Source organism: Strix aluco, chromosome 23 (assembly GCF_031877795.1).
Source record: "Strix aluco isolate bStrAlu1 chromosome 23, bStrAlu1.hap1, whole genome shotgun sequence".
NCBI lineage: Eukaryota > Metazoa > Chordata > Aves > Strigiformes > Strigidae > Strix > Strix aluco.
The window spans coordinates 7518389-7543858 of NC_133953.1; the positions used below are offsets into that span (position 1 = coordinate 7518389).

Consider the following 25470-nt stretch of genomic DNA (forward strand, 5'->3'; position numbering starts at 1 on the left):
ATAAAACAGTTCAAAACTACAAGGGTTTTTTTTATTATTTTGGTTAGAAATGAGCGCAATCCAGGTAGAAATGTTTTAGCTTGGGGGATTTTCCAACCTAAAAAGAAAAAGCAGAGAAGGAAGCGTGGAGGAAACAAAGCTCAAATAACACAGCGCTATGAATCCCACTGAACTGGGAATTAAACACTGTTCCTTTTCAATCGTTTCCTCAGAGAAGACCAGCCACTGTGAACAGTTTTGACAAATGTGTTTATATTGTTTGATGGAAATCTTCTAGTCAGTACTAAAATATAATATTGCAGGGCAGGATGGGGAGGGAAAGCTGTACATTTATCTGTCCTGAAAGCGAACAGCACACGTTAGGATTTACATGGATACGGGTGTATCAGGACTTATTGGACAGTAGCCGCAGGTCTTTAATTTAGGATATTTGATGGCTGTGTATCCAGTAGTGTAAATGCAAGGGAGAGCATTTCCCTGTCGGCATCTGCATAGACCACGGCGATAAATTCACGATGAAACATGGCACTCATCACTGCGATATCCTAAAGGGACGGCCGGGGACAGAGATGGAGAATGGTGTCTCACCAGGCAGGGCTCTGTGCTCCTCACCCCTGCCTGCAGCAGCGGAGGCATAGGCAGGAGCTGAGCCTGGCAGGAAGGAGCCTTGCTTCCTCCCAGAGCCGACCTGGACTCAGAAAAAAACCAGTTTTGCTCCTCTTCAGAATTCATCCTTTTTTCCAGGGTCCCAATTTCATATCATTTGGAGGAGGAGGCAGGCTTTGGTGCTGACTCTGGATGTCTCCCTAGGCCAGCTTCAGAGGAGGCTGTGTCATCTCCAACCTTTCAAGGAACCCACAAGGGCTTAATTAAAAACTAAACTCGAGCACCGTTATTCAGATGAGACTGTCGGCTCCTCTGCTGATGGCAGCTCAAACTTGTCACTTCGCTCGTGCAGGCAGATCTGTGCTGTAAGGTAGGAAATTTCAGCTGAGAGACAGACCCTGGGCTGGCGTGGGCTGAACCCTTCTGCCGTAATCCTCAGGCTGGCAAGAGCAAGTTGGGGTGACAGCAGCATCCCTGTAAGGGCAGGGAGCAATCAATCAATGAGACTTCATTAAAAGAAGCATTGAAGGCAGTTGCTTGACAGAGCTAGTCTGCAGAGGTGACACAGACCTGACTCCAGTCACTAGTACTTCAGGGAGAAGAAAAATCTGCATTTCCTAATCACGTTACTTTGGTCAGAAGTCTCTTGTTTTCGGCTCCATTCTGGGCAATTGCACGCTTGGAAGGGAAAATGTAATATTAACCATCGCCTCCATCACTGAAGAGTCAGTGGTGACATAAAGAGGAGCAACTAGAGAGGGAGATGGGTTTGGGGGGATGTGAGAGACCCAGAGGTATGTGAAGTCAGAGAATGGCTTAAAAGCAGTATGGAAAATACAGCACATCAGTACAATAATAACTTGTGATTTCCAGCAAAACCAGAAACCAGGTACTGAAAAGGGGTGTTATTTGTGAAATATGCTTAGTCCTGTGTGTGGCTAGACCATGCAAGCTTCTTGTCTGCGTGTAGAGCGTGGTAGGTGTGTTCATGGAGGTACCACGCCTGTATGATAGGCAGTGTCACGTCTGCACACCAGGAACATGTGTAGGAGGTATATCTCTGTGTGTGCTCACATCCATGTCTGAACGTGGAATTGTACCAGCACTAGCGTGGCCAGCAGGGACAGGGAAGGGATCTTAACCCTGTGCTCGGCACTGGTGAGGCCACACCTCGATGACTGGGTTCAGTTTTGGGCCCCTCACTCCAAAAAGGCCGTTGAATGACTCGAGCGTGTCCAGAGAAGGGCAGCGGAGCTGGTGCAGGGTCTGGAGCACAGGTCTGATGGGGAGCGGCTGAGGGAACTGGGGGGGTTTAGTCTGGAGAAGAGAAGGCTGAGGGGAGACCTCCTGGCCCTCTCCAACTCCCTGAAAGGAGGGTGCAGAGAGGGGGGATGAGTCTCTTGAGCCAAGGAACCAGCGCCAGGCCAAGAGGGAATGGCCTCAAGCTGCGCCAGGGCAGGGTCAGACTGGCTCTTAGGAAGGATTTCTTTGCAGAAGGGGTTGTTGGGCGTTGGAATGGGCTGCCCAGGGCAGGGGGGGAGTCCCCATCCCTGGAGGGGTTGAAAAGTCGGGTTGAGCCAGCGCTGAGGGATCTGGTGGAGTTGGGAATGGTCAGTGTGAGGTTCATGGTTGGACTGGAGGAGCTTCAAGGGCTTTTCCAACCCAGATGATTCTGTGATTCTGTGGCAGTGATGCAGTGTGTGTTGTCCTGCAGGCATGCGCTGTGCAGGCACGGGGACATAATGTGGCATAGAGCCATGCTCTTGCTGTTTGCACAGCAGAAGCTACGCTGTGGAAGAAGTGGTCATCGCCTGTCTCCTGGAAGAGGGGGAGCAGTTTAGGAACCATGATCTGAGTCGTAGCCACCATCCTAGAGATCATGGAGAGGCTGTAGAGACCACGGTGAGGTTGGTCGCCCTCTTGGCCCCATAAACCCCCTGGATCTCTGCTTTGCAGAAGGATTCTTGTTCCCAGGAGTGTGCAAACAATACTGTCCACACCCTCAAGGCTTTTATTTGCAAACTCTGGAACCTGTAGAGCAATGGGCAAAAGACACTGAGCTAAGTGTAAAGTGACAGCTAAATTTAGACTGTCTCAGGGAGGAAATAAGAAAGAAAACACACCAAAAAATAAAACCTTTGTGAAAAAATCACTGTCCTTAAAAAATGAGAGCGAGAGAAGAAAGGCCAAGAAAGAGATGAAACAGCTAAGGCAGAGAAAATAAAGTGAGAGTTTTATTTACTCCCTCAAAGAGCTGAGACCTGCCAGAGGAGCTTTTGAGTAACTGATCTCAGTTTTTCCATTTTGTGGCTGCTCATAGCCAGAGTTGAGTGCCACACTGTCCTGAGGCACCCTTGGGTGATGCTGGCGTAGGCCAGCCGTGCTGGCACCGCCACTGATGTTGGCAAGGGACAAAGGGCTTTGTGAGACTGTGCTCAGACAGAGAGACACTCAGATGGGCAAACTCGTTCCAGATTGAATTAGGACCAGGAAGGTGGATGCTGGGCAGGTTGCAGAGCTGCCAGCAGGAATCCCCCGTAAATGCAGGACGAAGGCATGGGGATGGTGTACCACTTCTGCCTGGGGTCCTCAGGAGATGCTGTCGGAGCTGGTCCCATCAAGAGGCCACCAGCAGTTCCCACATCCCTCTGATTTCCAACAGTGCCCCTGTGCCACACAGATCCCACGATCACTTGCACTGGGGAGTAGCTGTAGGTATTTTCTACACTGTTGCTCAAATGGTGGAAAATAGGTTGGACCTTGCTCAGGTGCTTCAGGAACAAGGGTGATAAAGAGCATCCAGTACCACATCCTGGTGAACGTGATGGACAAAATGGACACCCAGAGCAGGAAAATGAGCACTCCTGCCTTGGTGGGTCCTGTCCAGGGTGATGCAGTGTGTGCGCACACATCCTTGCCCCTCCAGCCTGCTGCTACTCCATCTCTTTCCAAGGAGATCCCAGCTGCTCTCAGCGCTCCATCTGCAGCCTTCAAACAGTCGCTGCGAGGGGGAAAAAATAAAAATAAAAAATTGAGTTTTGAGGGGGGAGTGAAAAACAATTTAAAAATAAAAATAATCAGTTCTTCTGGCATCCCATAAATCTCAATTTACTTGTCCCTTTCTTTTTATACAAGCGTGAAGGGAAGCAAAGCCAACGTGTCTCTGCTGAGGGTGGCGGTGTGTGGAGAGCCTCCCTGGGAACCCTCACAACATGGCAGGGGACATTCAAGGCAAGATGCCTTCAGCCCCCAGCCACCTGCAACAAGAGGAAGGGAAGTTGTTGATTTTAATTTCATTTTTTTCCTCAGGTGTTTTTATGGTGTTGTTATTCAGAGGTGACTTTTGCCTCCGGAGCGGAAGGTGCTGGAATGTGCCCAGTGGATGTGGGGGTGCCCAGGATGCTAATTAGGGCCCCGAGGGAGCTCCTTCTGCCAGCTCCTCCTGTCATTCTCCTCTGCTTTGCTGAGGGAGAAGTTGCTCGGGGTGGTTGTGGCCGTGTTGGGGGTGATATTTTGGTGAGACAAGGAGATAAGATGGGCACTCTGGTGAGGAGACAAGATGGCTGCTGCAGCGGGAAGCCCAGAGCGTGTGACAGAGGACAGGTACTGCTCTCCCGCCTGGCTGCAAAATACTGTGTGGAAATAGTGAGTGTTCTCCCTTTAAAAGCCCTCAAGGAAGGGTATTAATGGGTATTTTAGTGCAAAAGTCATGTGGTCTCTCTGGTTTCCAAGTCCTGAGGTGTGGTGGTTGGGGTGATGCTGCCTCATGGCTGCCTTTCCTCAGGGGGGTATTTCAGCGCACCCCCACCCCGGGCCTTGCTTGCAGGCTGCCAGAGTGGAAACACCTCTTGCGAGTCAACATCTCTTTTTGTGGCTTGTTGCTGAAACTGCAGTGGAGGGGTTTTAGGGTTGTTTGGCGTTGGTTGGGAGTGGGGGGGTGTTTGCTGCTCAGAGGCGATGGCTCTGATTTTCCAGAGCTCTCAGCAGGATTTGCTTAGGAGTTTGCCCTCCACAGCCCCTGGATTTGATACGCCGTGTACCCGCAGAGAGGTGGGCTTCGGGTCGCTTCCAACATCGGGTTGTCTTGCAGGATCGCAAGGGTTTGCTGCAGTCAGCTCTGTAATCTCTCAAAAGCTCTTGTTGAACCTTGCTGGAGCTGCTTAGGCTGCACAGAGAAGGTTCAAGAAGGGCATTGCAGGTCCGTGTGAGCACAGCCGAGAGCAGGCAACGGGCGCTGCTTCCCATAACCACGAGGACACCAGCGCTTCAGCTGTTGTGCAGCATCTCCCATGCGCAGGTGATGGTCATAGCCTGGTAACTTTTCCCTCCACATAGTGGGAGGTGGTAAGGACTGTTTGACATCCCTCCTTCCCTCTCTTCCCACAGCACTTGTATCTAAGTCTTCATTTTTCCTGGGCTAGGACATTTGCAACTTGTGAGCAGTAGTACAGCAGTAATTACACTCTTCATCACTTTCCCATCAAGAAATAAATGGAAGAAAATCACTTCCCAAAGTACCAGCACTGACCTTCATTTCAGAAGGTTAGTCACAGTCAGCTGGGCTATAATCTAGCCCTAAATTTACCCGAGACCTTGCTGTTCCCTCGGGCTTATCACGTGCTGGAACGTGGGGCAGCTGCTAGAACTCGCAAGGCTGACAGGGGAAGCACAAGTGCTGGGGCAGCCATTTTCTGTAGGAGAAGGTGTCTGTGAGGAGAGGCTCGGGGTGGCTTTTTGGGGACGCAGGGAGGGGAGAAGCACGCCATCTGCAACAGATGTCAACACAGGTACCTGCCCATGTTCTTCACTCTGTTAGTGGCTTAGAGAGCTCCAATACCTTTATTGGGGTCCCCCTGAGGTCAGACATTTGAAGTTCATTAAACCTGTTCTCTTCTGTGGCCCAGCAGAGCTGTGACGCTGCCTGTATCTCCCTGAAATGTCATCTTCTCCTTATGTGAACTGATAAATTTCTTTTCTAAGACTTTCCCTAAGGTGTGATGCTTGACGTTGCTTTAAAAGAATATATTCTTCCTTCCCTCAGTGCCACGTAGCTCTGAACGATGAAAATCTTCTGCCAGGGTTGGCAGTACCGAGATGAACCTCAGGAAAGGCCAGCACGTCTGTCTGGTCCCTCCAACCTCTTTGTTGTTACGTGTGCTGCTGGATCATGCCCTGACAAGTCTCACCATCCTGCTGCTGGCATATTCATAGAATCACAGGATGGTTTGGGTTGGAAGGGACCTTAAAGATCACTCAGTCCCATCCCCCTGCCCCGGGCAAGGACACCTTGCACTAGCCCAGGTTGCCCAAAGCCCCGTCCAACCTGGCCTTGAACCCTTCCAGCCACAGATTCTTTGGGCAACCTGTGCCAGGGCCTCACCACCCTCACAGGGAAAAATTTCCTAGTTCCCCTGCCTGTAGCATGCCAGTGGGACCTCCAGGAATGTGGTCACCCATTTGTTTCCCACCCTGTCACCTTTAAATTTATTTAAAGACAGCTTGGGGGATATCTGGTTTAAGGTTATAGAGTTCAGGATGCCACGGTGTAGTGTCCTGTAGCCCAGGGCAAGCCTTCTCCTTCTCTGGTCTGCTATGATGCTGTGATGGGGCGTGATCCAATGTTGCTGAATATTCCTTAGGGAAACTACCAGCCCTCCTGTTACAAAGCATCTCTGTCTCCTCCCTTCCAAAGCTGTCCTGGTGTTGTGCTGCCCAAGAGGGCGGCTGTGGGGTCTGTGTGGAGGGGACAGCCATCCTCTGTACCCCTGTCTTTGGTAAGCTGTCCTGCGGGTGAGGGGACATCTCCCCGTGCTGTAGAAGAGGGGCTTCTCTGGGAGGATGTTTAAGGAACACTGTGGGGAAAGAAAATGTCTTCATCCCTGGGATCTACAGCTGCGTTCCTGGGCCTCAGCTGCCCTTACACAAGATGCAGAGCAAGAACTGAACCCTGCTGTCTTTATTCTTCCTCTAGACTTGCTCTACGCCTCCCACTTGCTGTCTTGCGTTCGAAAGACAAGAGGGAGAAAATAGATGGCAATAAGAATTGTGTTCAGCTATTTTATTTAAGTCATAATAATTTCTAATCTAAATGTTCAGGAACTGTATTACATAGCCTAATCAGTCACATATATTGTACTGCGTTTTCAGTTTAGTTAAAAGTAAAAGCCATCTAGAAGGCAGCAATATGTTAAATGAGCATCTCTGAGGCTGTGCACCTTTTTTAATGGATGGAACAGCCCGGGTATCTTAGTTTCCGTGGTTTATGCAAACCAGTCCTGCAGGGTAGGGATGCATGCCTGGGGCACGAATGGTGGAGGGAACAGACTGGTGTGTGGAGTACCGACTTGCTCCGAGTCTAGATGGAGGTGGGCAACCTCCTGTCCTTGGTGCAGGCAGGGGGTGACAGTACAGTCCCCCATGGGGTACCACACAGCTGGAGGAGTTTCCTCAGGCAGCAAGTGTCCCTCAGACAAGGGTATTTTATGTGGGCAGATTGAAGTGTGTGTGCGTGGCCTGAAAAGCTGCTTTTCTCTTCCCGTGTGAGCCCCACAGCAGCGCCAGGTGCAGCAGCATCAGTGGGATCCATTCACAGAATCCCAGAATCATCTCAGATGGAAAAGACCTTGAAGCTCCTCCAGTCCAACCATGAACCTCACCCTGACCGTTCCCAACTCCACCAGATCCCTCAGCGCTGGGTCAACCTGACTCTTCAACCCCTCCAGGGATGGGGACTCCCCCCCTGCCCTGGGCAGCCCATTCCAATGCCCAACAGCCCCTTCTGCAAAGAAATCCTTCCTAAGAGCCAGTCTGACCCTGCCCTGGCGCAGCTTGAGGCCATTCCCTCTTGGCCTGGCACTGGTTCCTTGGCTCAAGAGACTCATCCCCCCTCTCTGCACCCTCCTTTCAGGGAGTTGTAGAGGGCCAGGAGGTCTCCCCTCAGCCTCCTCTTCTCCAGACTAAACCCCCCCAGTTCCCTCAGCTGCTCCCCATCAGACCTGTGCTCCAGATCCTGCACCAGCTCCGTTGCCCTTCTCTGGACGCGCTCGAGTCATTCAATGGCCTTTTTGGAGTGAGGTTTTGCCCAAAACTGAACGCAGTCATGGAGGTGCAGCCTCACCAGTGCCGAGCACAGGGGTCAGATGCTTTCCCTGTCCCTGCTGGCCATGCTAGTGCTGATACAATTCCTCATCATTTAGAGCAGGACTGAGGAAATTGGGGCAGCAGGTTTTCCAGTTGTGCCCTTGAGCCTCTGCATGCTTGTCTCATACTTTAATACAGATTGTTGTCTCTCTTCCCACCCCAGGAGGGCTGAGTCCCCTCAGTGAGGGGATTTACATGCCCCAAGAGTCTGCCGGGTGTGATATGAGAGGCCTGATGTGCTGCAGGACTCTCCTGTGGGAAGTCCCTGAGCTGGCGAAAGGGAGGGACGCTATTAGGGAAGCTGGAACCCCTCCAGCTTCTCTGATCGTATCATGTTTGTTCCCTCCATGTTTGCCAAAAGCACCCTTATTTATTTCATCAGCTAAATGCTGAAAACCAGATGCCTGGCTTCCATCAAGGCATTTAATGATGATGATCATCGCTTCCTCTAATGTGGTGTCTTCTAGTGAGGGACGATGCCAAAGCAGCGCACAGCTGTTGACCAATGGGTGCCTGTCTGTTTTCTTCAGTATTTTAGGGTACTTATTTATTTTTGTGCTAGGGCTCTTTTTTTTTTTTTCTCTTTTTGGGTTTTTTGCTGAATTGCAGGAAGTGCTGAGGTGGAACATGGCAGCTGTTTAATAGCACGCAGGATCCTGGTTGAGGCAGATGAGCTCAGGGAGCGAGGAGAATCTCCTGCTCCTCTGTAGTACTTCACAATGCCTTGTGCGTGCTAAAAACGTGGTCCCTGCATCCTCTCAGAAGCAGGCAATAGATGCTGATGCTCTTTCCCAGCTAAGCTATGAGTAGATAACACAGATGAGGAGGTTTGGGCAGAACCAGGAGGAAAGATGCTTGCCTCAGAGGTTTGTTTGTGGTGCAGAGCCATGTTTTCCCTTTTCTTGAAACGGAAGTACCAAGTTGAGCTTGAGAGGACACTAGGGAGGGTGCACATGTTAGGAAAGGCACGGGCACCGGCCATGCTGGGATAACCTGGCAGAGGAAAGCTGCTCAGACCTTGTATTTACACAGGCGTGTACCTGAATGTTCTTCTAAACTGCTCCACCCGTTAAGAATATGGATCAAGAACTTGGCTTGAAAAAGTTCTCGGCTTGAACAAGCCAAGTTGCTTCATTTTGTCTGGTGCCCTGCTCCCACCTTCCAGGTGAAGCCCACGTCCTCGCGTCCCAAGGTGTTTCAGGATGAACATGCTGCAGGCGGCTGTCGAGACAGGCAAAGGCGCTTCGGTGGTGCTGTTCTGAAAGGTGTCAGGAGACCTTTAGGCTGTCACCATCCTATAGAAAGCGTACGGGATTGTTAGATTTAACTGTGGTGGTGCTTTCCTTCTGGGAAGCGCTATGCAACTTCTGGAGGTATGCTAAGATCTTTTAAGAGACAATTCTGAATTTCAGTATTGTTTTGATATTTGTTGAACAAAATGTTGACACAACACACCAGGCCTCTCAGACTTGTTCTAACTTGCAGTTTAGACTTAAAAAAAAAAGAGTATGAAATGAATTAGCAAATTATTTTGATTGCTTTGTTCCTTTTTCTAGCAAGAAAGCTACCCACCTGGAAAATACTGGCTGGCTGCAGGCAGGAGAATTTATTTCCTGAGATAAATGGATCTGGGATAAAAGTCCTCTTTATTTTTTCATTTTAGCTGCAAAGGTTGATATGCTTCTGTTCTGCTCTTTGTGCTGAAGATCAAATAAGAAGGAACTTTGCATAGGTGTGCCAATGCCTTTCAAGGAAAAGTTTCTTCCCCCACCCCAACCTTTTCCTCCTAGAAGCAGCACCTCGGACTTGAGATGAGAGCAATATTTAATGTTCCTTTCACAATAATGCCGGCATGACTCTGAATCCCAGTGCTGACATTCTTATTCTGTTTTCTGTTCCATGTGCACAGTCTCTGATCTCTCTACCTTGGCCTTGTTTTATTCTTTCTTTCTTTCTTTTCTTTCTTTCTTTCTTTCTTTCTTTCTTTCTTTCTTTCTTTCTTTCTTTCTTTCTTTCTTTCTTTCTTTCTTTCTTTCTTTCTTTCTTTCTTTCTTTCTTTTCTTTCTTTTCTTTCTTTCTTTTTCTTTTTCTTTCTTTCTTTCTTTCTTTCTTTCTTTCTTTCTTTCTTTCTTTCTTTCTTTCTTTCTTTCTTTCTTTCTTTCTTCCTTTTTCCTTCCTTCCTTCCTTCCTTCCTTCCTTCCTTCCTTCCTTCCTTCCTTCCTTCCTTCCTTCCTTCCTTCCTTCCTTCCTTCCTTCCTTCCTTCCTTTCCTTCCTTTCTTCCTTTCCTTCCTTTCTTTCCTTTCTTTCCTTTCTTTCCTTTCTTTCCTTCCCTTTCCTCTTTCTTTCCCCATTTCTCTCATGAAGATAGCTTTCTGGAGGAAGCATTGTTTCATTTTCCTGGAGGACAGCTGGCAGATCTCACATGCACTGTCTCAGCTACATTAAATGAACACACTCAGGTCACAGTAAATCCCTATTTACACATAATAAACATGAGGATATAAAACATAGAAGAAATAATACATTATTGATTACAACAATGGCGTGTAGTGTCCTTTGAAAGGCAGGTGGTGCATGCCCATCCATCAGCACTCTAATGCGGAGCTTCTTGCTCCTTGGCAATGCTCTGCCACACTCTGACTTAAGTGTGGGGAGAGGAGGGGCAGACCCCCATGGTTGGTGAAAGGTGGATTACAGCCTGATGTTATCAGAAGACGTCTGGAGATAGAATAGCAGCATGGGATATTTCTTTGGGTGACCTGAAGCCCCTGTTGGGCATGTTTGGATTTTTGTTAAGCAAGCAAATGCTCAAGAGAAATTTTTCTATGAGTGGAACCAGAGCATTCAAATATCCTTGGCTTTTCCTCAAAGAGCAGGTGGATCTCTTCCATTCTGTTTAGGCTGCACCAAAAGGAGCATTTTGTGTGCAGGATCCCCTAGTCACATCTTTTATGTGAGCAAAACTAAAGCGTGGTGTGACATTTGAGGGGTGCAAAGTCAGTGAGCTATTTTTCGTGTGCACGGGCGGAGAAGAGGACCTGTAGCGGTTGAGAAGGATGGCTTACAAGCCCTAACAATACTGTTCTGGCTATAAGTAGGATGCACTCCAAAACAAAGTGTGTGGGGTTTTATTCTGTGTGGGGTTTTTCTGGTTTGGTTTGGTTTTTGCTTTTTTAAAAAATGGTGATCTAAAATGCTTGTCATCTGAGGTGCCTTATCGGCAACACCGGCCAGGTACTTGTGTTGCCGTGATGAAGAACAATGTTTTGATGGTTGCTGAACTTGTAGCTGATGATTTCTTCTCTTTCTCAACAGCAGGCACCATCCCTAATTTCCCGTGCAATACATGAAATTCATTCCCTTGTTTTATCTCCAGCTCAGGTTGCAGGAAAGTCAGGTCCCTGAGGCTTGACAGGCAATTGGAATAGGTTTTGTTTGGTTTAAATGAGTTGAGAGCTCAAACCCAGCCAGGTAATGGAGCGGTTCTCCCCCCCTTGTTCACTTTTAGGAGATTGCAGATCTGGCTGCTCCTCGCAGTGTTGGCTCGAAGGCCAACTGCCTGGGTCATAAGAATTTCAAGGTACAGCCAGCTAACAAGAAAGAGCATCTTTGTGAAAACTGGATAACTTGAATCGGCACATGGGGAAAGCTCCGCACCCCCCCAGCCGCCCCTGACCTCGAATCTGAGCTGTTTGCTCACTCGTGTGAACTCTGCAGTGAAAACATATTAAAGTTCCCTTTTCCTGCGGCTTTTTTCCTCCAGGTATTTAATCTTAGTTTACAGATGAAATGTGCAGTGGAGAAAAAGATGCTAATCACACAGTAGCTGCACTCTGCTCCAGCCACTGAAAAATTTATTACCATCTGTCCTGGATTGGACAGGGCTGTGAGCATCAAGACGTTAACGTTTTTGAAGCAGCGGCAGATCGACTCGGCGTTGCAGCGGGGCACGGCATCGAGTCCAGGGAGGCCACGCGCGGAGCTTGCAGGGGTTTGGTACAGGAGACGGGCGCTTTGTAGTCTCTTTGCTAAGGTCAGAGGCAAGAAAAGTCTCTGTTGCGCTCAAAACTTCCATCACTTGGCTGTAAGTGTCATCTCAGCAACTTTCTGGTGTTTTATAGTGGGGGGAGTTTTCTCTTTTTCTCAACCATTTAACTAGTCAGCTCTTCCCAACTGTTTTTTGGCCAGGTATTGAGATGACTGCTGTTATTTCATTGTCCTTATGTCATTATGTGCATGGGTCCCTTCCCTAGCTGTAAGTGGGGCACATGGCTTTATATGGTCAAGTTCTGCCAGGCTTTTATGAAACCAGAGCAGAAGGTGAGGTCAGAAATCAGACCAGAATCGGAATTTCTCAAGCTCCCATGGAAAGGTGTTCGGCTGCGCGGCTTTCTGAGCATGTCGTAATATCAAACTGCCTTGGAAGCTAAGTGGTTTGATTTTTGGCTTCTCTCTGCCCTCGGTATATTATTGGACTTACAGTTCAGAAGTACTTAAACTACAGCTCCTGTGATGCATCTTAAATATATGATTTGATATATGATTTGTGCTTGGCTTTCTGCAAGAGCTGTGTTTCTCCCCGGCAAGCTCTTCCTACAACTGTACTTTCCCTCCAGCACCAGCAAGACCAGCTGAATCTTGGAACACGCAACGGTTTCATAAAGTACCTCTCCCGTGGCTGTTTGCATATGTTTCTTCTTTTTTGAAAGAACTTAGACTATTTTTGTAAAACCTCACCCCTTGAAAAACCAAAAATTGCTGAGCAAGGAAATAATTGTCCGTGGTGCAAGGAGTACTTGTGTCTCTCCTGCAGCAATTAGCAATCCTAAAGCAGGCTTGGCTGTCTTTCCAATTAAACTCTGGCAAGCTGGAATACATGATGTGATAATGAAGCAGAGAGTTTTGGAGCTACTCTGCTTGCTATTTTGAGGATATGGGAGCTTTAGGCTGTCTGGCTCAAACTAAGCCGTTGAAAGTAATGGGCTGGACAATCTCACCCCATTACTTTTAATGGGATTGAGAGAGCGCGCGCTCGGGAGCAGCCGCTGACACTGGGGGAAGCAGGGGAGCTGTTTTCACATATCATTCAAGTTATGGCCAACACTGGGAAAACGGCCCCCTGGCAGTGGAAGCCAAGCTGCTTGCAATAAGTTGTAGGGTTTGGCAGCAGATAGGAGGAGGAGTAGCAGGGAAGGTACATAAAGGCCATATCTTGGCATCAGCTGTGAGCTGGGGCTTAATTTGGTCAAGGCATGTCGTGGGGGGTTTATAAGAGATCCCTGCTGCCTGTGTGTAAGGGCAAGAGCCCGGTGCCAAGTCCCTCCCTTATACGGATCTTCCCTGGTTTATCTTCCTACCTCTCACCTGTGATAACTGCATCTGTGGAGGTGGAGGAAGTATTTAACGTTGTGTGAGCTACTAGCCTGGTTTTGCTGAAGCTGGTGAGCACCGCTAGCAAAGCGTGAAGATCCAACCAGTTGCAGAAATTGTGAGTTTTCAGGTCAAACAGGAAACCAGTAATGCTCTAAAAGGGGAGTGGGGATGGTCAGGAAGCAAAATATTGCAGGATTAAAGATTTCGGCTCAATGCTGCAACCGGTGTTGTGGATGCTGGGTGTCTTCTCTGGCCCCGGGCGAGGTGGCTGGCGCCGACTCGAACAGAAGTACCACAGCGCTGCTGTAGCGGGATGCCTGCATGGCCTAACAGTCTGGGGGGTGGATTTATTCCTCATGGTGGGACCAAATCTGCTGCCACATTGAAGGAACGTGGTCCAGACAGGGCAGCAATCAGCCTCCCGCTGCCTGAAATGTGCCCACTCACTTTCCTTTCTCCTACTGCTGAGCATGGCCAAAGCCCTCCCTGCCAGTGCACTGTAAAGCTTCAATACCTCAATCAAAGCAGACTTCCTGCAAAAAGGGATGGAAATGTAATGATTAGATAATCCCTTAAATCTTGTGGCTTTCTCCCCTTTCCTGTAATTGGTGCCTTGTTCGTTGGCGGAGGGTAGGGACCTCTTTTCCTGCTGCCCCTTCCATCTTAGCACTGTGCGCTCTTCAAGCAAGTTTTAACAGAAGGGAAAGAGCAGGGACTGCTAGGTTAACGGTTGGACTAGATGATCTTCAAGGTCCTTTCCAACCTAGATGATTCTGTGATTCTGTGAAACACACCTCTGGCCAGGGTTAATCTTGAATTGCTGCTCCCTTGGCCACGTTAGTCATCCATGAGGGTTTGGTAACACTACCATAAGTGAGATTCCACAAGCTATTTAGGTACCTTCACTCCCATTCCAGTTGCTGGGAGGTTTAATATCTAAGGAGAAAATAGAGATTAACCTGTGTACGTGGGTCTGGGCCAAGAGAACTTGTCCACATCCCTGGTCTCCTTCATCTTGGGACTGGGGGGTGACCCAAGAGGACAGGCCTAGCGTGGAGTGGTGCTGCACAGCAGGTCTCCTACCCACCCCTCACCTCGCAAGCGGGAAGGCAGCTTAAAGAGTTTTCTGAAATTGCTGAGAGTTGGTGAGGAGGGGAAAAATAAAATAGAAGCTGAAGATCAGAAATTTAAAAAAAAAAACAACCTCAGATGCACAAGAATTGCAGCCGTGCTGTGAGGTAACCGGCAAATACAATTTAATTATAAGATACAAAGAAGTAATGGCGTCTGCGAGGCTGGAGCGTGATTTCCCAGTAATAGAAGGACCGCAGGGTTCCCTGCCGCTGGCTGTCGTGTCATCTTCAAATGAGAGCACACGACTGTGCTTCAGTGCTTTCCCTGCCTTCCGAGGGGATTAAAGGGCCACAGCTACGTGGGTCTTGGAGGAGCCAGGGCAGTTGCCGAGGGTGTCCAGCACGGGAAGGATTTGGAGCAGCTTGGCAATGGGCTTTGCAGGATTTGAGGCAGGAGGAGCTGATGGATCTGGGGCAGATGGGCCTGAAGACAGTGACAGTGATTTCCTAGGTCAGGAGGAGGATGCTGGATGTTTCCAAGGGTAGAAGTGGTTTGTGATTTCTTGTACTGTCCCCTGCCTTGCTAGACTTGTAAAATGGATGGCTTAACCAGAAACACTTACAAGGCAAGAGGTGTGAGAAGCCGTTGTTGATCCAGAGCGCTCCAATAGATGTGACCTTTACAGTGCTGTGGGTTTATTTTTATTACATTTTTTTTTTCCTCCAGTGTGTCCACAATCAGTCAGAGTAGTGTGGGGACTTCCAGGGCTCATGGCACGGTGTTCCCATTGCCACGTTCTCCTCATAGTTGAGCAGAGGTGTTACAGGGTAGTCTGAGTGGGGTCTGAGGCTGGTACTACTCCTACTTTATGCATTGCCCAGACCTGCATGTACATGTGGCACTCTGTGTGCCAGGGGAGCACAGAATGTGTTATTTATTCCAACATGAGATGCTCCCACCAGGCTTCAGGATAATGTCACTCTGTGTGTGTGGCTAATGTTGCTTGGCTTGCGAGGGGATGTGCAGGGCTCCTACAAGCAGGAGCAAGGGACCGTGCAGTGGCTTCTGAGGAAATGAGAAACCAGAGTGTTTGGTGATGAACTCCGGACTTGAGAGAAACCACTGTGTTCTTAAGGAATCAAAATACGTGGATCTATTATCTTTTCCTCTCTGTTTTGTTCTGAGCTTTTTCATTCAGATTTTAGAGCATCTTAGAGCCTAACAATTCCTCCTGTAGAAAGCCCTCCTGGTATGTATGATGCCAGTGGATCACTGGAGATGGAGCAGGAAGGCTTGCCCCAGCTTAGACTGGCCCAATCCATCTTCCAACCCCCCCTCCCCTTGCAGCCCCCCTCCCCATTTCACACAGACCCCATGTGCTGTGGTATCTGGGGCTTTTCCAGTCTCTGGGGCATGTCTTCATAAAGGCATTTTGGTTCCCTGGAGAACTTGTTTCATCAAGTGCCGTGGAAGAGGTGCTGCAGAAAGGTGTGCTGGGTTTCATACGTGTCCTCCACCCTTTCCTCTCTGGTGGGACAGTGTTATTTTTCTGCTATATGAGTTAAATACGCAGCTCCTGGTTTGGGGAAGGGTAGAAGGGGAGATGGCGGGACGGGGAGACACAAGTAATGCAGCGTCGGTGCCACCGCAGACCTTGTCAGGCAGCTCCCCAAGCGACTGCAAGTTTGGGTCTGAGCTGCCAAGCGGAGTGTGGGGTAAGTGACAGACAGCCCAGGGCCATCCAAGCCCTCGGCTTGCGAGAGGAAATTCCTGGGGGAGGCAGAGTGGACAGCCAAAGCGAGGGACAAGGCTCAGAGTGCCTGTTAGCCTCGCCTGCCCTCGCCGTTCATGCCCCGGTGGACACGAGAAGCTCCGTAGGGTACGTGTAGGCTGTGTCGGCTGGTGCAGCGCAACAACTGGAGTGGACCAAGACAGATGTGCCCATCACCTGGTTGTCCTGGCCCTGGCTGCCCTGCCGACTCCTCGGAGTTGGCAAAGATGGTCTCATCAGTGCACGATGGGATGATGTGGACAGGGATGTGTCACGGTGTCGGGGGCTGACCTGGGGAAGCATCAAGGAGAGACTGGGGGATGCACGGGGAGGTACTCGCATTTTGCTTAAATTTCTCTCAAAGCCTTGTTCCTGACCTTCCCGCAGCAGCTTGCTGCTTTGAAACAGGAGATGCATTTTGTGGTTTGAATGGAGCAGCACGTACAATGGGCTGTAGTCAAAGGCAGATTAAATCCCCAGGAAGTCCTTGAAGTGCAGGTCAAATCCACCAGCGAGGTGAATTGGCCGTAGCCCCACCGAACAATACAAACGTCCTCCCAGGGAGGGTCCGAGCTCCAGGGCTGTAGGAATCCGAGGAGCTTCAGAGGGTCAGAGCTAAGCGAGATGAACAGCAGCAACAGCTCTTGCAAAATACTGTCGAAATCATGTAAATTGGGGAGAAATGCTTGAGCTATGCCTGCATGCTGTGAGACTGTAAAATGAAACGTAGACCCTGCAGGGGTGGAGAGGGCCTGGAGGTGTTGCTGTGGCCAGTCGGCTGCACATCTCTTCTTGGTGAAACCTTCAGAAGTAGGGTGTGGAGAGAGCAAGTGGTGACCTGAAGTTGCAGGTGTGTTTCTTGCCAATACTGCCCAAGGATTTGTGATTGTGGGCAGCCCCGCCAGCCTTTCCCAGTGCCTGTGTGTGTTTTTGGCAAGATTCTGTGGAAGTGTCTGGTTGTGTGGTGAAGAGAACAGACTCTGTTTCTGCATAAGCTTTTATTTGTTTTTCTTTCAAATAAAACATTGTGTGAAAGTTATGACTTTTACAACAGGAAATACAGGAAAAATACTTTTCCCTGCATGGGAGGTGTAGTTAAGCTGTGGAACTTGATGCCATAAGACCGTAGCAAAGCATTTCAGATGATTTGACCAGTGTAAACACGTACCTGTGCATACAAAGGTATGAAAGGTTCAAGTACTGAAGGCCACCTTACTCTGGGGTAAATTGTTTTTCCCATAGCAGCTCCTTCAGACTTCTTTACTTCAAGGGAAAGAAAAAAAAAATTGACTGGAGGTTTGTGAGGATTCTCCTTCACTTGCTGGATGTTCCCCAAACAGAACATGTTTGTAAGAGGTTCAGAAAAAGTGCACCAGCCGTGAAGGGCTGGGGAGGGGCGTGGGGAATGCAGGCAGATTCATAGTAAACTTTAGGGACCAAAGGCTCTGTGTTGCCACTAGAGAAAAAAAGTTCTTCAAAACACTTCAGTGCTGAGTTACAACTTAGAGGTGCCTCTTTTCCCCTCATTAGCCAGGGAACACAGGGAAGTCATTCTCTTTGCTCAGCAGCATGAATCCCTCTTCTTTCCCTTTCCGCCAGTTGTGTTTCCTGACAAGAAGCAACTTTCATTGTCTGGTACCAGGGCAGAGCTCATTCTTGGGGAGAGCTGCTTACTGCACAGTTGCTCCAGTCTTCCCTTGAAGCTTTTGGTGCTGATGCCTTTCAAGGCATCTTGAAGAGCTGGATGCCAGTGTACTACGATATTTCAAGGCATGTGCCTGTCCAAGTCTGTTTATCCTGGAGAACCTCCTCCTGGGTCATGGGTTTTTTCACTGGGTTGAAACGGGCTCAGTGAAAATAAGCACACCCAAGCTTTCCTGTCATTTTCCATTATGGTTTTTAACCCAAAAGAAGGTTTGGTAGAAGTTTTAAGGACCTCCAGACCTTCACCCTTCAGCACCAGAAACTACCCTCAGGGAAAACAGCGCTGGGGCTGGCTTGTTTTGGTGATGCTGGTGTTTCCAAGCTGCAGATACGTGCCTCTCCAGCATCATTTAAGGCAAATTTAGGTCTTAACAGAGGTACTTCACAAGGTTTCAATTTCAGGGAATTCTCCGTTGCCATGCAGAGTTGAGCTGTCCTCCCCAAGGTGGGCTTCACCCCTGTGCGGCGGCAAAGGAGGAGACTTTGCTGCTCTGAAGTCTTCAAGCAGAACTGTCTCCTGAACGGGGGCCTGCTGTCTGCAAGCTCTGGTGTATGGGGCTTCTCTCTTTAATACGAACAGGACTTCCAGGTCTGTGAGCCGTCAGAGAATAGCCCTTCTGCACAGTTGCGTTTTACATCTCGGAGCAATGAGCTGGCAAACACCTCTGCTCCATCTGTTTTCCTTCATTGATGGATTCTTTAAAGTCAGATTGTGGTCCCACAGGAGCCCACTCAACTAATCCTCTGCTTTTAAGATTTTATTTGTGCAATAAATGGATGACAAGGTGGTTTGCAAGTACATAACACAATAAATGGGTTTTATAAATGCAACTTTTCTGCAGAGCGCTATAGAATAAAATACAATATCACTACAGCATTTAACACTGATCTCTGGTTCATTCATATTTCAAACAGTAATGTGCCCATTTTCTCATCTGGGAAGCCTCTTAGGTTTTTTAATACATTTTTATAAATTAACCGGGCACAGATTTAATAATAACTTGCATTTGTATTGCTTTTTTCATCTCCGAGGATCTTAGATTGCTCTGCAGACTTAACGGTGTAATATAGAAATGACGTGCCGAAGGATCCATTTGCTCTCTGCCGAAATGCGGCAGTGCTTTGGATCGCTCAGCAACGCTCCTGGATGCAAACGACATCGAGGGAGGAAGCTTGAATCCAGCGCTCATGGCAGAAGGAGAACCTGGAGGGGAAGGATGCAGAGCAACATCCTCTGAAGAAGAGGTCACAGGGATGTTTAGGAAATCTGCATGAGAAAAGCAAGAAGATTACTGAGTCTGGAAACCAGGATGCTGAAAAACAAAGAAAATGCTCCTTCGTGCATTTCTTGTAACTTTTGGGCTAGACATGGTGAAGCCAAGAGCATGGAAAGACTCAGGAGACTGGGCTTTTCTGTCCGTAATGAGCTTCTTTAGCAAGATATCCAACAGCAGACAGCGTTATCCATCAGGACAAGGAACTTCTAAGCAGAAGCATTAGGTTTCTCAATCCAAGTGTTCAATTGATCAAAACCTCTTGCATTTGGTGACGTAGGATCTTCTCATATCACCCTTGCTGGCCAACTTGGAAACAAAGCAGAAGGTGTTGAGCGTCTTTCATTGAGACTTTCATGCTCTTCCAAGAACTCCCACTCAAGTGCTTTGTTTCTGAGATCCCCAGTGAGATGGGGCTTTTCCAACCCTCTCTCTTCCCCAGGCAGCACGTTTTGGTGTCGCTGACGCTAGGATGTCTGGCGTAGACGTCACCCATTCCCCATCCCGGAAAGAAAAAGTAGAATGAAGTTCATGCATGTAACATGCAATTGGAAAAAAATATTTACAGATAGCAAATTGCCATCTCTGTAGAAGGAAAACACGAGAAAATGGAAACGTGATATTTATGTTAATACAAAGTTTTTAAAATTTTTAATTTAAGAGACCAGCTGTTTCTGCTTCTCTTATAAGAGCTTAATTGGTATATAATAGCATAGTTAATTAAATACAAATCAATAGTTTAAAACATCTAATTGATATTTAATATGTATGGGAAAATATAACTTAGTTGTAATATAATTAACTCAATATTAAATAAGCAATGGAATTGCAATTATGCCTTTACAACGATTATAAAGTTTATCGTTCTTTAATAAACTTGCAATTAGACAGGATGAGCTGAAAAATTATTAAACAGGTATTATTGGGCGATTAAACATTTATTATCATTCCTGGTGGAATACAGCTACACAATAGTACACATTATGATTGCGTTAATAAACCTTTATTACTGCTTTGCAGCTTTAGCCTTTACTGCACCGGTTGATCGGAAATTTAGTTCCCTCCCTGAGTCATCAGTGGAGGCATTGCCTTGAAAAATTGAGTAAGGAGATCCCAAACGATGGGAGAATAGTTTGGGCAAGCAAAGAGAAATCTCTTTCAAAGGAAACTCGCTCAGTCTGTGCATAAAGATCCCTTTCTGGAAGACCCTGAACTCTTGTTTCTTTTAATTGGCTTTTGCTTCGTTGTCACGGGCTGCCACTAATGCTGGCAACGAGCGGTTTGAACTTGCTTATGCTTTGAGTGGCTCTTCTGCCAGATGTGAATTAATGCAGGTACTTTTGAGCGAGTCAAAACATGCTGCTGCCATGTATTTTCCAAACAAGCTACTTACGTTCACACTTCTTCAAAGCGCCTGGGATGATAAACTTCAACTGTAACTAGTTTTGCTCTGCTGGGAAAAATCAGTTGCGGTTGCAAGGAAATGGATGGGATTTGTTTTGGGGGTGGGGGACACGTATGGGTTAAAATGTTCTGGTTTCAGTGGTATGTCAGCAGCCCCCCTAAAGCCAAAACATTTAAATGCTGGGTATCTGCTTAACTATTTTAGCTTTAGGTAGCCACTAAAAGCCATGAAGTGGTGAGAGATCCTTAGGCATCAGAGTCATCTTGAAGTATTTTACCCTTTTAAAAGCCCTCTCAAGTGTTTAAAGGCGCCTTTAGCTATAAAGAATTTTGCATGTTCTCACAAAATTATGGTATGAATTATTATAATGTAGTGCTGTTGTATAGCTCCTTTCATCATGGGATATCAAAGTGGTTTATAAGCATTAATTATAGCACCCCTCAGGGAGGCAAATGGAAGATAGACACCCATACCGGTGTGCACTGATCCAGCCTCTAGACGGGTAATAACCCCGATCTCATCTGGATCCAGCCCATGTGGCTCAGCCCTGACAATCCCTCCCTCCTCTCGGGGATAAGTTGTGACCGGGACCTCTTGGGTAGCAGAGTCGTTGCCTTGCCGCAGACTTTCTTCTTGGGAGGATTTTGCTCCCTGCGACTGGGAGATGAAAGCTGGGTGTCTGCGTGGTGGGACATTGATCCCCCAAGAAGGCTGCAGCTCTCGCTGCCTCCATCACTGCTCGGTTCAGGATGCTCTTGGTCGTGGTCCGTGGAGAACATGGCAGCCCCTGTCACGCCAGGACCATGTGTTCAGGAAAAACCCAGCCAGCACCCACAAACAGGCCCACGTGTGCGTGCGGGGATGTACCATGCGGGTCTGAATTAGTAAGACAGGAACACTGGCTTGCTCAACTCCGCTGTGGGCTGCGCTGCCTTGTGTGATGCTAATCTAATTGTGTTGGTTTAATTACTCTTTGATACCTTGGTGCTTGTTGAAGGCTCAGTAGGAATCGATGCAGTTTTGCTTTCCTATCAATAAAGACATAAATGCCTCTTGCCTGCTTTGCAGGCTCAGTGTAAACAGCCCCGGAGGCTTGGGAGGCTACCGGCAGGCTCACAGCCGTCCGGCCACGTGCACCGTGTCTGCCTTCACAAGCGTCATGGAAACCACTCAAAGTTCAGCAAGGTCTTGCTGGTACTAGTTATCAGACAGTGCGAAAGGAGGCAACCTGTGCTGAATGTCGCGTGGCCAGCAGGGACAGGGAAGGGATCTTACCCCTGTACTCGGCACTGGTGAGGCCGCTCCTTGATGACTGGGTTCAGTTTTGGGCAAAACCTCACTCCAAAAAGGCCATTGAATGACTCGACCGTGTCCAGAGAAGGACAAAGGAGCTGGTGCAGGGTCTGGAGCACAGGTCTGATGGGGAGCGGCTGAGGGAACTGGGGGGGTTTAGTCTGGAGAAGAGGAGGCTGAGGGGAGACCTCCTGGCCCTCTCCAACTCCCTGAAAGGAGGGTGCAGAGAGGGGGGATGAGTCTCTTGAGCCAAGGAACCAGCGGCAGGCCAAGAGGGAATGGCCTCAAGCTGCGCCAGGGCAGGGTCAGACTGGCTCTTAGGAAGGATTTCTTTGCAGAAGGGGTTGTTGGGCGTTGGAATGGGCTGCCCAGGGCAGGGGGGGAGTCCCCATCCCTGGAGGGGTTGAAGAGTCGGGTTGAGCCAGCGCTGAGGGATCTGGTGGAGTTGGGAACGGTCAGTGTGAGGTTCATGGTTGGACTGGAGGATCTTCAAGGGCTTTTCCAACCGAGATGATTCTGTGATTCTATGATTCTGTGAATGTTCTTCAGCTAAAACCAGCAGCAGTCAGGAGTATTAGAGGCATCTAGTGCTCTGCAAGTCAGCCCCTTTTTCAGTGTATTTGCGGTGGTTGTGTACTTTGTGGAGGTCACAGTAGATCATGGTGCCTCTCTACTGTGGAGCAAGAGGGCTGGTTTGTTTTGCATCAGAGAAGGGAGATGGTTGCTGTTTACCTCTTCCTCTTAATTAGGACTCTGATTCAAGAAACCTCTGAGGTTGAGTCATCTGCCCTGATTTGTCTAATCTTTAGACATCTACATCTGAGTTAGTCACCACCTTTTATGGCCAGCGAGAGAGTTGCAAGCACCCCCAAAGTCATGCCGGGTAGGTGAAGTCACTTTCTGGAGATGCCGATTTCTCCCTGGGGCATTACCTAAGGGTAGCAATGTGGATTTAGGGGAGCAATTAAATTTTAGCTTACTCTAAGCATCTCAAGAAACTTAGTTTTGTCTGAGCATCAACTTCAGTGGGATTACACGTGATTTATTTTGGATAGATGGTGATGTCCTCCCTGCTGGGAGCCTTAGGACCAGGAGCCTCTTGCAAGGTGGAGCCCTGTTTAATGTTAACGAAAGTGCTTTAATTAGTCTTGTGTGTACCCTGTGTGTCCTGGGGTCAAAAGTTGTGATTTTTTCTGGATTTAGGCTCTGATTCTGCTTCACACTGTGCGCAAGAGGAGGATGCTAATCCCTCTGCTAGCAGCATTAGGGAGGGAACCTGTATATCTGGGTATAGGCCTGTAGAAATCTGGGTGTCTTCCCTGCACATCACCTCACACTGCAGTGAGTGACTTTCCTCTTCCTCTGGGCACGGTCCGGATCTGCCATTCAAACCCAAGTTTGCATCATGGCACTAAAAGCCAAGGCTGCCGGGCAGTGCTCGCTCTGCTCTAAAGCTGTCACTGTGCTCTCACCCCTCCTGCTTCGCTGCCTTCCCCTCTCGCATGCAGCACAACTTCATGACAATCCCGAGCGCTCCTTCCTCAGCAGAGGGGGGCTCTAAAGAGTCCACAGCCACATTAAGTAAACATCAAAGGGGCTTTGATCAGCAGGGCTCTGCAGAGCACAGAAGCCCCCGAGGAGCTCTGCAGGTCCGCAGGCAGCATCGGGGACATGGTACCTTAATTTTCTCCACTGTGACACAGGAGAATTTGTTTGAAGAACTAGAGCTTTTTGCTGCTCTGCGATGCGCACAGGGAGAGCACGCATGCACGCAGCCTACTTCTGGAAAAACCCGTGTTCAGATCTCCCTCTGTTTGTTACCAATAGTCAGAAAGCCCCATTAAGAAATCGAGGCATCAAAGGCGTGCGCCTCCTCAGACTCTGGCACTTTACTGCTTGTAGGGTCACTTGCTTCTGAAAGAGCAAGACGCCTCAAGTCAGACTCATCTTCCCTTCTGAGGGCCGTTTCCCATTTTACTCTGCTGCTGCTAAGGGAGAAAGGGATAAAAGAGTCCATATGGTTGCAACACGCTGATGTGGAGGATGATGCAGCTTGTTCCCTCTGCTTGGTATAGAGGAGCGCTTCAGAAACAGGCAAGGGAGGGAACGGTGACCCTCCCGTCTCTCCATGTACAGAGCAGCACAGCAGCAGCTGGAAGCAGTTGGTTTGGGACCCCCAGCAAAGCTCAGCTCAGTGAGGCTGACCAAAGACTTCAGCTCCATGCCTGCCTCGCTGGCGCTTTACCTGACCAGTGTAACCGGCAGGATTTGCTCCCTGCGGCATCCCCGTGTGTTTGCTCTTGTCCCCAGCCTGGTCTTCTAACATCGCTCTCTCTTCTCTTGCAGAACTGGGGCTCCCAGGAAGAGGATGCTGCCTAGTACTGGGGTTCATGTACAAGGAGAAGTACCGCAGGATGACTGAAGGTGAGCAGTTCCCTCACCTCCCATTCTTCCTTCCTCTTTAGCAATCTCGTTACAAGGGATGTGGATGCGCTACTGCTAGGAATGTGCTAGGTTCTTGGTCACACTGAGGAGAAAATCCTGCTTCCCTTGGGATCTCTGAAACATCTTAGTGGGCATGGATGGGGGAAGTCCCCTGCATGAAGCTGCAGGAGAAGAGCAGGAAGTTATTAGTTCCACGCATCCAAAATCGGCTGTCTTTTCCTCTGGAAAGGATTTGTCACATGGGAAGCTCTTTCAGCAATTGCTGTGTCTAGTCTTTTTATTCTAGTTGGGTGGTAGTGCCTTACCGTGACACTTCCAGAGTACCAGTTTTCAGTGTCTTTGCACCTCTCAGAGGCACCGTTCTGTTGCTCATCAAACCCCTACGCTCCGGCAGAGATTTTGCGAAATTTTCCCTCTTTTATATTCCAGTCATCCCCCAAGTACTTTACGAGCATTGATTAACCCATAGAAATATCATAAATAATTATGAAGCATAATAACTAAACAAAAACTATTTATGCTCGGAAGATTTGGCATCCTTGCTTCTGGTAGCTTCGTCGCTTGGCTTCTCTTTCTGGAGCAGACCCTGGTGCAGCACTGTCTCTGATGGAGGCTGGATGAGAGAAGGATTAAAGGTTCTGGAGCGCTGCGAGATGGGAGGGTCCTGAGGGTGTGTCAGGGAGAGCTTGGCTGCTGTGAGGTTGGGGAGCGCAAACTTGCTCCAAACATGGATTTAATCCCTTTCGGGGGCTTTGGTTGGAACTGATCGGATGAAGGGTGCGATCGCTTGCCCCGCTGCACTTCCTTTTGCTTGCGTGGGATGGTGCATTGCCCAGCCGTTAGCCACGACCCTTGCAGGAAGCCTTGTCTTCACGGGAGTAAAAGGTGCATTAGCTTCCTTGGGGTAAAACTCTCCTGAAGGCAAGTTTATGGCTCAGATATCAACTAGAAGATCAAAGGTTCCTTCAGGTTCCCAGGAGTCCTGATACTGAGCTGATAACATGGGGAAAGTACTTCACAAGACTTCACCTCGTGCTTGTTAATTACCACATGCTTTTTAAACATTGATTAGAGTACGTTTTTAACGGGAAGGGGGTGCCCTTTGGGAGAATGGATGGCAGAGTCTCGTCCGAGTGCTGTGAGAAGGTGCAGTCTCTCTCACAATACCTTCTTGTCCCTCAAGCCTCTTGGAGAGGCTGCCTGTGGCTGTGCTCGGACGGGCAGGAGCACCCTGGGGATGCTCGCGGGGTGTCTGAGGGCCGGCAGGACTGTGGGCACACCTGGACATCCTACAAATCCCAAAGGATCGTCCACAGAAGCTCCTGTCCCCAGGTGGATTCAAAGCCTGCCTCTGCCTACGAAGTGAGCCCCCTTTTCAGGCTGA

The 25470-nt window shown here is 48.7% G+C and overlaps 1 protein-coding gene across 4 annotated transcripts in view; it reads left to right on the plus strand.

The window, feature by feature from the left end:
• The window catches only part of KIRREL3 (kirre like nephrin family adhesion molecule 3), a 356593-nt gene that overhangs the window by 197296 nt on the left and 133827 nt on the right, over positions 1 to 25470 (plus strand). For all 4 annotated transcript variants that reach the window (XM_074848917.1, XM_074848919.1, XM_074848921.1 and 1 more), the window contains exon 2: positions 23988 to 24065. In XM_074848917.1, coding sequence (XP_074705018.1) covers positions 23988 to 24065 — 78 coding nt within the window. The remainder of the gene's footprint in view (positions 1 to 23987; positions 24066 to 25470) is intronic.